The sequence below is a fragment of the Parasteatoda tepidariorum genome, chromosome 11 (genome assembly GCF_982258835.1).
Source record: "Parasteatoda tepidariorum strain Cologne lab strain chromosome 11, Ptep-v5.0, whole genome shotgun sequence".
Lineage (NCBI taxonomy): Eukaryota > Metazoa > Arthropoda > Arachnida > Araneae > Theridiidae > Parasteatoda > Parasteatoda tepidariorum.
The window spans coordinates 3,336,512-3,348,589 of record NC_141765.1 but is presented as its reverse complement, the minus strand read 5'-3'; the positions used below and the strand labels follow the sequence as shown (position 1 = coordinate 3,348,589).

The 12,078-nt window shown below is 27.0% G+C and overlaps 1 protein-coding gene across 5 annotated transcripts in view; it reads right to left on the bottom strand.

Annotated features, from left to right (window-relative positions):
- Nucleotides 1-3,948: 3,948 nt before the first annotated feature.
- The window catches only part of LOC107455558 (uncharacterized), a 309,855-nt gene continuing 301,725 nt past the window's right edge, over nt 3,949-12,078 (bottom strand). For all 5 annotated transcript variants that reach the window (XM_087155504.1, XM_087155505.1, XM_087155503.1 and 2 more), the window contains one exon: nt 3,949-11,377. In XM_087155504.1, the coding sequence (XP_087011630.1) occupies nt 11,295-11,377 (83 nt within the window). In that variant the 3' untranslated portion in view covers nt 3,949-11,294. The remainder of the gene's footprint in view (nt 11,378-12,078) is intronic.

Sequence of the window (12,078 nt, the reverse complement as noted above, 5' to 3'; positions counted from 1 at the left end):
ATAAAGAGATAGATAAACAATATTTCAATTGAAAATACTTAATTGGAACATTATATACAAATTGTTAAGAAAATAAAAATTTATAATAATTTCAAATAGAGTTTAAAACATCAGTTAGAAGATAAGAATATCTTGAAATATCTTGACTGGAATAATCTGTTAGAAGCAAATACAACTGTTATGAAAATTCTTTATTAGTTAGTATATAATGAACTAAAATAATCTTAATCAATCTGCTAGAGATTTTTATCAAAATCTTTTCAATTAGTAGTTCGCAATTTATAATAATTTCATACAGCCTTTAAAATGTCACTTAGAAAATAGGATATCTGTAATTATAGCCTGGAAAACAAATTGTAAAGGTCACGAAAAATACTTATTAATTATTATATCACGAGCAAAAATAACCTTAAGCAATCTGTTAGTGATTTTTGACAGAATCTTCTCAATAAAATGTCTAAATTAGAGGAATATTTTAAAAGATAACTTCTTAAGTAAGATGATCCAGTAATTAGAAACGAAATAAGTTCGCAAACTTTAAAGAGTTATTAATGAAAACGACAGACACAGATGGTTTCTCCTTTAAGTACTTCAGCAAGAGAGTTTTACTCAAATGATGTTTTGAAACACAAAAATGTTATCGTGGATAAGAGAGCCTATATTTTGATCAATAATTATCTAAGTAAGTGACAATATTTCTAAATTTATTTTATCTTTTTAGTTTTAAAAACCTTAAAATGTATGACGCTTAAAACGTGTATAAGTTGCATTTAGTAACAAAAGTAATATCATTCAGGTTCAAACAGAAATATTATAATAGTGGAGGAAAAATAACAATTACGTTCGGGCAACTAAGCTGTTCATTAGAGGATAAGTACGAAAGATGTCAGGATCACTAAAGGTTCAAATTTCTTGTTTATGGTAACCCGTGCTGAGGCCTTCTCACTTGGTTGTATGTGTTAACTCTACTTAAAACACTAAGAATTTAAATTTAAAAAAAACATTAAAAAGTCAAGACTGAAAAAATCCAGTTAAAAATAAACTTTATTGAATTGTTTGATCATTGTTTGGTAAATTTTGATAAAAAAGGATGAAATTACAAAATATGCCTTGAAGATTTTTTATTAACTCTATCTTTATTTCTTAAAATACATAAAAGGAGGAGAATTTTTACACAAAATCTTGTATTCCCAATAATTTCAAGTATTAGAAACTAAAATATTTATAAAGGAGACATATTATTCTGTGTTAGACAATAACTAATATGTAGAGTAATAAGAGAGGTTGTTGAAAGTGATTAAATTAGTTTTAGACGTTTATTTAACTCGGTATTTTTTTTTTTTTTTTGCATGAAAGAAAGTTTTGCGTTATTTTTTAGACATGTTTTGGCAGGTATTAAGTGCTATAGTTTTTGACACACACATTCCGTATCATTCAAGTGAAACTTGTATCTTCAATATTAAAAATATTTTATTTATTTGATATTGGTAGGGGCTGCATGGAAACTTTAATTATTTTATTTAAATTATTAATATAAATGGCACTTTTAGATAAAATTAATTTATAAAGTTTCAGTATTTAAAGATATTATTATAGTAAAATAAAAAAAATTGCAAACTCGGGTAATTTTAGTATATAATGTTTTAGTGGGTGGATGCTGATGAATATCTGCAACATTGATTTGACAACTAACTAGACAACATGAGCAATTCTTCGAGAAATTTTAGATTCATCTGATTTTTTGAACCCGGGAAGTGTGTTTGACGAGCGTCGATTTTAATTTCTATTTCGTATGATGTGTATAGACGTCATGTAAAATAAAAAATTATTATTGATTATAAAAATCTGAATTTTCAATAAAATACAACAGGAATATTGTCTGGTGGTATATTTCCTTTCTATTACCCATTGAACTGCTAAATATTTTCGGATCCGGTAATTTGCCTAACACTCGGTTGCTCAAATGTCTGACTCCGTTTTCCCGGCAGGTGCGTTTGGTCAACAACTAATTTTCTCGACCTGTGCATTTGCCCGACAGATACGTTTGTTCCAAGTGTACATTTCCACACTATTTATTTCTCGATGGTTAAATTTGCCCGACATGTACATTTTCCTGGCAATTTATTTTGTGATTGTTACGTTTACCCGACAGGGCTGTAAATAACTGTAATATTCTCTTTTGGAAACTGTTAAACCTTTTAAATAAGGTTGGTCTACTTATGGCAAGAAAGTTACAAGCGATGTTCCTTTATGTTATTAACTTTTTCTTCTGTTTTCTAAAGAACTTAACTGAATTATAGTTAATTCTGGGTATTGTTTTCTTAATCAGATCCAATATTTCAGAGTGGGAAATAGGGCGGTTCGAAACCAGCTATTTTTAATTATTCATCTCTATTTTTTTAGATGGTGCAAAAACATTCCTTTACATACAGTTTTAAAGAAATCTTGGTTGTAAGTTTTTCCTAAATTTTATAACAGAACCATTTGCTTTGCGTTCAACCTGTCATAGCTTGATTTTAATTCCGCACCATGTTGAAGATTTCTAAAATTAAAGCCCGCGCTTAACTGGTTAACTTTGCACAAAATTTTTATGCAAAATATTAATATAAGTAAATTTATGTAATTTTGGGTGTTTGAAACAATGAATTTTAACTAGTTGAATATTTCTTGATTTTGACTATTTTTTGATATTTTTTGAATAATAATAATAACAATAATAAAAATAATTGAAGCTTCAGTGGATTAGGAGTTTCAGCGCTCTCCTCCTAATGAGGCAACCCAGGTTTGAATCCCAGCTATGGACAGTTGGTACGAATTTTGCTCTCTGCTCGCACTGCTCACAGTGCTGACATAAAATATCACCAGCGGTAGACGGATCATGGATGAGAATCCCGTTTCCGTTGGGCTAACTATGGGAGGGTTTCGTGACTTTTCTCCTCCTGTAACGCAAATGCGGGTTAGTTCCATCAAGCAATCCTCCACGAAGGTTATAGTTTGTCCCAATGCTTGATCCAGGAGTTCCCTTGTCTTCTGGGTAGGGTTCAAAATTACAAAATACGGAGCTGAACATTGATAGTCGCAAAATCAGAATTAGGTTGGTTGTTTAACGCCGGTTATAAAATAAAATAATAATAACTGGAACCGGAATTACCTTATTTAAAAAGAGAAGCAGTAAATTAACTTATCAGCGCTTATAACCATAATACGTTGTAACCTTAATCTAAATTGAAATATGGTATCGTGTTATCAGGTTTAAGGTCAATTTAGCATTATAATATGGTCGAGATACATATTAGGGTTGAACTCGCTTCAATTGAATAACCGCCAATGAATGAAAAGTCTCTTTCTATAGAATGCTTACTCAATATATAGATTTCATAAAATTGACCGTCAAACTTTAAAATGTTCTATATTTTATATATTTTATTAAATGGCGAATCGACATAGAATGAAACGATTGCCATTTTACCTAGACTTATTAAGAATGAGTAATGAAAAAATCTACTGGTGAATTATACAATAATCAGGTAAAAAAATTCCCTTATTTTATATCTTAAGGTGTATTTGTTGTATTGTATCGAATGTCTAGTCATTCTAAACAATGATTCGACAGAGTACATTCTCCCATTTCATTATTTTGTCTAAATAATTTATCCAATGAATGAGAATTCTACAGAATTGACATTTCATACTCTGACAGGTGCATAACTATCCTTCATTAAAAATTGATCAAAATCAGGTGTATTAAAATCGGTTAATTGTAAATTAAATTTTAAGCAGATTTATTTTATTTTATAGAATTCAAATTAAAATAATTTTTACTGTTTCCTTTGCACTTGTACAAAACCCTTATTAACGTCAACCCCCTGAGGAGTTTTTTTGTGGTCATATTTACATCAAATACTGAAAAAGAACAATTATACCCTTAAAACAGTAATAAAAATCCTATTTTTATTTTAGAATTTTATTCAAATTTTTCAAAAACAATGCTTAAATAGCCACAACAATCAAATTTAAACAGCACAATGAGCTGATGTAAATTTACAATCACAATAAATAAATTATCAAAGAATAACAGTTCTGTAATAATACATTGACAATTATTACGTACTTCAAACAGCAGAATCATGTTTTTTTATAAAAAAAGATTACTCAATTATTTTAGTTATTAAATCGTTCTTTTTTCAAATAGCTCAAAATTTGAAATATTAGCTATTGAATACTACTTGAATTTTAAGATATTCTGTTAGAAAATATTGTTTTGCTAATTTTGTTAAAAATGTAACTTGAAAAAATATACGAAGAACCTATTATGACTTAGTAGCATAAAAATTCCATTTTTATTGGAAATAAAACTTATCCTTTTTAAAAAAATTCCAAATAATGTGTTTCTTTATTAAATTTTAAAGATTTTTAAAATGTAATAAAGAAAATTAAATAATGGGAAATAAAGAAATTCTAAATATTTCGTTAGTAAGGACTTGAATTTTTCACGATTTCCCGAAATTTTAGTGGGATAAAACTTTTTGCATTAGACAGAAAATATAATATTTTACGTAACAAATTGAGAGAGAGAGTATAAAAGTCAAATAATTAAACGTATTTGAAATAAAAATCGTAAGAAATTTTAATGCTTAAAATATCATTTTAGCTAAATATATTTTTAAAGGTGAATTTGCATCTTTTTTTTAATTAAATCTACTTCTAGAAACTTGTTTATTGTTATATTCTACTTTAATTGTTTTTTCTAGATATTAATTAGGATCACATTTTTTGTTTTTCTGAGTGTGTGAATTTTATAAGCATTCTTCCAAAAAGCCTGTAAAAAAACTTTAACTGAAATTTTTTAATTTTTTATGTATGCTCTAATTTAAATAAATTTTGACTTACTTCGAATATAAGCAACCACAATGAAATTTCTTCAAGATTTTTCTTTAATATATCTATGAGATATTAACAGTGAAAAAGTAAAAAAAAGCCAACAAATTTGATTGATTTTTTGATTAGCCTTAGTATAAACACACCTTAAAATTTCCGTCATAACTTTTTTGTGCCTTAAAATAATTTACTGTTATCTGCAACATACTTTTTCTCCTTCATTTTTGCAACATACCTTACGTGGATAAATATAGAGAAACAAGCTTAATTTTCTCTCTATCATCTTAGATTTTATATTACATTTATTATAATCGACTCATTTTATTACAATAGCTAAATCTCTTTTTTTTTATAAATGAGGGATTTGATTTTTCTGTGTAGACAAAAAGTCCAGTTATTGCTAAAAAAGATGAAGTTGTTAACGCTTATAAAAGAGATGATCCCGTTAATTATCTGTTAAAACCAGATTTAAATTAAAGATGCATGTTTAGATAAGAAAAACATAAAAGTTATTCATCTCAAACTTTTCTTATCCTCGTATCTATTTTATTTTAATTAATAACTTTAGAATTAGGAATTATATAATACAATTACTTTTTTTATGAACTTAATATTTAAAATTTAAACGTTTTTATTAAAGGTTTAATTCTTTTTAGTTTGTAGAAACCCTTTATTTTAAAAGAAAATAAGGATTTCTTTTAAAACAATTTAAAAAAAAGGAATTGACACTCATTAAATCTAAACTTGACTTCAATTTATTGAGTAACTGAAACCTAACTTGATCCTTAAAATATATAATTGCATTCAAAATATATAATTGCTTTCATACTGTATAGTATTTTACAGATTGAGTGTTGAAAATCAAATTTCTCATGACTTATTAGCTGAAAGAATGATAGAAAAGAATTGGAAGTTGAGATAAACCATAAAATGTATTGTTGTTTATAAATTTATAGATAAAGAGTTGAAATTCAAATTTGTTTTATATTGTTTAAAAATATTGGTTTTGAAGCAGTTTAAGCACGAAAACTAAAGTACGTTAAAGATTTTACATAATTCTGTGAAGTTTTATCCTCTGCCAAATTACTTCAAGCTTGACAATCTTTTTTATCAGTTTGGCTAAAAAATTCTTTATAAATCGCTAAATAATGGATTTCTCATAGTATTGAGTGGTTTTTCAATCCCTTTTGAATTGTGCTGAGAAATAGAACGGAGAGAATTTTGCATTTTCAATACTGTAATTGAATTACAACCTTTTATATAACTGTCCAATAACCATGGCTTGATTTGTCTAATTTGTCCAAAACGTTTATTTTTAATTTTTTTTTTATTATTTATTAAGCGTTTCCCTTACCAATTTTTTTGAGAAAAAAAAATGCAAAAAATCAACATATTTTTTTATTTCATTAATAAATACAAGGAAATAAAACAAAACATAATACACAAGTTCTAAGTTGAAATTTTAATTTTTTTATGTGTATAAAGTCTTTAATTTACCATCATTTTACTGTCCCAAATTATCTCGGGCAAATGAAAAAAGTTAAATATTAGTATATGCTCACATTTTCATAATCTGAAAAATCATCTTTTACTTTCTCTCGCGAACGCCATTTTTTTTTCTCTTTTTTCTATGCAAATTCAGCAACCGTCGCCGTATATACAATTGCACAAAACCCGGTCCCTCAAACCGACAAAACTTCCAATCACAGCATTATTTTTTGTTTTGCTTTCGGCAGAGTAAAAACGTGATAAAACAAAATGTATTGACGAATGCCCGAGTTTACTCGGGATAATAAATAGTTGCAATAGATTCATACCCGATTTAACTCGTTACAATCAGGGAAGCTGTTAAAAGGCTTTTTAAAACGTTAATTGGTTCATCAAAAATACTTTTTTAGTTAGACCTTTCTCTACAAGACTCCTTTTTTTAATTGAAAAACAGCGTAAAGTGTTTTTCCAAAAATTTATTAATAATAATTTTAATCCTAAAGGAATTACGGAATGGGATTATTTAAACTCTCAGAAATATCTTAATTTTAGATCTTTTCATTAAAATCAGTAGGCTAACCATGATGAATTATGATTCGAATAACTTCCTTATTGACTAAATTTCTAACATATACATATTAAGTGCTAAGAATACTTAACAATCTGTACTGCTCTTATTATGAAAAGGCATAAATTTCCACTCTTTTCAAAAATAATTAATCACACAAAGTATTTTTTGATATATGAAGTATCCTAGCTATGGCCTTTATCTAGTTGAAACACGATGTTTCAATATTAAAAACAATGAAGCAATACAAATGTGTAAAGTTTAATTTTAATATAAATTTACTTAGAGAAAGGGGAAAAAGTTGAAAACTATCAAAACTTTTGCTTGGTTGAACTAGTTTTATAACCTTTGACAGATTTCTAGTTAATGAAGTAATAATTTCTGGTTGAATAGTTATGAAAAAGATTTGAGTTTTATTTCTTCTATTGTAATCTCAAAGAAAATGTTTCCTTTAAGCCTAAATTTGATTGAAAAACAAACATCTTTATCCATACGAATTATTTTGGAAAAATAGATATTTCGGAAAAGTGACAGCAAAAAAAAAAAGTTGTGCTTTGGCACCTTTATTTAAAATAATTGAGAGCATAAATATTTAGGTCTTTAAGTCACCCATGACCTTCAAAGTTTGACAAAAAGAAAAAAAGACCTAATTAAAAAAATATTAATACTAATCACAAATAAGCTATAAAGCATTGAAATTAGCAAAAATTTTACTTTCGTCGCTTTTTCACATGGTGCAGTATTTCTTCTTTCTTAGTCCAGTTTTAAATTTTCAGAATAAACGTACACTATGCAGCTTTTAGCTTGTTAAGCAATCATAATTTATTCCATTAACAACCTATCAGTTAATACGTCAAGTTGACTGAAATTGGAATCCAATCCTGACCTTCCTTTCTTTTCGAATACAAGAGTTTTTCAGCAAAGCTTTGGCTCCAACCGTGTTTTATAATAGAATAGTACAACTACTAAAAGCTTATAAGGGCACATGTTATGGTAAGAGTTCTCCCCACCTCCTGTTGAAGAGATTTGAGGTGGTCACCCAAAAAGCGAGCTGTTTGCCTCGAAATATTGAGTTGATGACACCATCGCTGTCTTTTTTCATAGTACCGAGGATGATCAAGTGGAACGAAGTGTTCCATCTTTTTGATTGAGGATATTTCTGTGAAGCCATGCATGATGATACCATCTTTCATTACCGTTCAAAGCAAAATGGTAGTGTATAGAGTGCCTATCAGAGAGCCAAATCACGAGAATAATTAGGGTTATTATCCATTGGGAGAGATGCTGTATCGAGTCACTATTGTCCGGCTGCTTAATTTCATGATCATCTTAAAGTTAGATGCGCCCATATTCAATAGTGTCGGCTTAAAACGTGTTTTAAACACCAACGTATTTTTTTTCCTTTTGTCATTAGAGTGAAATAATTTATTTTTAATTTTATTATTCTTGAACAATTATATTATATATACTTATATATCAGGTGAATAACCAAGGAATGTAATGAAATATATGTTTTTTCAATTTGTTATGCATTAAAATTTTGAACTATGATTGAAATGCTTTTGAGTCAGGGTGAACAAGTTTTTTGATATAATGGTTAAGTACAAGGTAAAAAAAAGATTTTTACGGTTACCACGATTTACCGAAATTTTCATAAAATGCAAAACCTTCTGTCAACTGTCCATAACAAGAATTTTTACTAGTTGCATTTTAGTATGTCCAAAATTTTTGGAAATGAATAATAAACTATAATAAAAAATTTACTACTTTTTAAAATAAATTATCATTTACCGTAGATTTGTGTATATTAAATATATTGAAAAAAAGTAATTTAATTGAAAATAGTTTATACTTTTCTATATTAACTGTGTATTGTAGGGCAGCTTTGTATGACCTGAACTGCAATATCCAGTCAATAATATAAATTCAATTAATATAAGTAATATAAATTCAATTTTTAAACTAAGAAATTGAAAACAAAATCAGGTTAAAAATAAAATGAAATGGAAATGAAAATCAAAATAAAGGACTTGTTTGAAAAACTAATTGGTCAAATTCGCCCAAATTTTGTATTCTGTTAACTAAAATAATATACTTAAAATGTGAGGAAAAATTTGCTTTCCTAACTATTATTAAAATAAATAATAGCAAACTAATGATTATGAAAATTATTTTTCATGTAGCAATACTTTTTATTACTTAAGTTTTATAATTATGCTCAGAAATTGTTTGTTTTGCATAAATAGTTCCAGAGACATGACGAAATATGCATAAAGTGAAATTAAAATCAGGGGGCCTAAGTTTTTGATAGCTTTTCTGACTAAACTATTTGGAATCATATTTCCAAGAATGCGTCTATCTCCAACATTTTGAAATTCATTATCCCAACTCACCTTAATATATATATATACATAAATAAATAAAAAGGTATGTTTATTCAGAGAAAGTAAGCTTTTGCGTGTAATTTCTAAATTTAAAACAAATCAATTAGCATTTTTAGTTAGCCCTGCGTAAGTGGTTATTATAAAACTTAAGATGTTCCATTTTCTATTTTGCTCTCTGTACAGCAATATTTGTCTCCTTTTAAAAAAAATTCAGCATTTAGTTAGCATTTATTTCAAAATATAGTAAATTATTTAAAGAACTGCTACTAGAAAAAATAAATTTAATGTTTTTGCAGTACAGCAAATATGTAAAATGCTATGCTTGATAAAAAAATGTCACTGAAAATCGTCCCTTTTTTAAACAGATAAAATATTAAAAAATGAGCAAAATATTGAATAACTAAGTTTGACACTGAAACTGCTTGATATCGAAATTTTCATACTTTTCACTGGAATTGTAAACTTTAAAATCAGTTATATTTTAAGAATAAAAATCTAAAAAAATTTCTTATGCATAAGGAGATTTGTGATAATTATTTTATATAAAAAAAACTAATATATTATAATTTTGAAAGAAATAATTATAATTCGGGTGTTTACAATTGGCATTTAAGATTTTAAATAAAAACAATGTGCAGTAAATACAAAATTGTATGTCAAGATATTTTTTTCTGTGTAGACAAAACATCTTATTGCGTATTATATAACAAGATATATCAGAAATGCTCACCAAGCTTAGTAGTACAACAATTGATCAACAACTTTAAGGAAGGGCTGTAGAAATAAAAATACATTTGGATAACGAATAAATACTTTCCATTGCTTACAATAATAATTCCTACATCAGAAATATTTTTGATTTAGAAACTTTTCAATACCAATATATGAGAATATAAACATAACCACATATTAAAAAATTGAACTATGTACATGTTATTAATAATTAGTTGTGTAATTGTAGTTAGCAGTCAAGGATGAAATTTGTAGGTTGAATACGTCAACTTTAAAACACTCATTATTTGTCATTGGCTTAATATTTTATATTTTTTTCCTTTTGTAGGAAAGTTATGTACTCAGTCAATTGAAAAATTATCATAATCTTTAAAAAATATTAAAAACATTTTTAAAAAAAATTAAATTCATTGAAAAAGGAACTGTCGAAAAATCATACTATTATGAAGTACAAGTACTTACGCGGAACTACAGTATTTCAGACAGTACTAAACATTAATTGTGTATTTGGCTCTAATGTTTGTTGGCTGAACAGCGATGAATCGCCAAAACACCATTCAAAGTGAAATATTTACCATTTGTGGGTGTTTAGTGGTCAAATACTGTTGTGATATAGTATGAAACCTGGCTCATCGATCACAATAAATATATTTGAACTAACTAGCCAATTTTGACATGTAACGGTTGATTTTTTAAAAGTATCATAGTATGATATTCATTAATTAAAAATTTCTCAAGCAATTATGCCGTAATTTTCAATTGTTTTACTTTAGTTTGCAGTAGTGCTAGTCTGTTGAAAAAATTTTTAACTAAAAATAAGAGCTCAGAAGATTAATAATATACATAATTTGGTACATAAATAAATAACTCACATAAATTTGGTGCAAGGATTGTTTTTTTAAACCTTAATCATCTTCTTGTTATAAATTTTTAAAAATCTCTAGTTTAACTTACGAAACTCAGAATCTGTTAAAAAATATTTAGTGTTTAAATATCAGTGTAATTTCTATTGCTTTTTATTTTTAGATTGACATCATAAAATCAATGCAATGAACAATGTATATTTAAACTTCTCTTAGATCGAAATCCACATAATTTCATTTCTGCAGCCCATTGAAACATTACTTGCATATCCCATCTAAATGTCAGTTACTAAGCTAAACGTTCTTAGTTCCAAACGTGAAAGCAATATTTGTTGAATCACTTATAATCTTTCACAAGCAAGAGCTTCATAATTTCTTTTCCTAAAGTTTGAAACGTAAATTGAAGGCTATCACAAGAAAAATACTTATCCATCCAAATACACAATGCAATTTGTGACTGTTGTCTGAAAAAAACAAAACAATATATGGAATCAATGAGCTCTTTCTGAAACAAATAAAACATTTTAACTAATTATACTTTAAAGTAAACTTAACGTGCAACGTGGACTACTAATGGCTCAGCCAATTCTAAATTCTCTTGCTGAATTATATTATTTAGTTTAAAACAATAGTTTGAATAGTTATTTCAGATTATAACAAGAAAGGCTACAACAAGATTATAACTGGATGAAAGGAATTAATGCTCTTGTTTTGTAAAAGTGGAATGATGAAATACTAAACCGACTAATTCGTCAAAGCACATTGAGAATAAAAACACGTTTGGCAGATCAGCATTTAGAAGATGTTTTGTGAATTGAAAACACAATTATGCAAAAACAGTGAAAGATTTTATATTAGGACTGATATGATATTCCCTTTTAAATATTGATTTTTTTTCATGGAACTTTAATGTATATATACGGATATCTTGTATGCGGATATACAAGATTATACGGATATCTTGTATATCCGTATAATCAAATTGTGTTGTCATTTTAGACATTAACTAAAATGTATAAATGAATTGATTATTCACTAATTTTGCTCCATTCTTTAACATAACGCCACAATTATGTTAAACTATATAAAGTGTTGTTGATATGCAAATAAAATCCCATTTTTCCTCTCCCTCTCAGGTAAGTTGCGCGAGTTGCGTAATGTAATA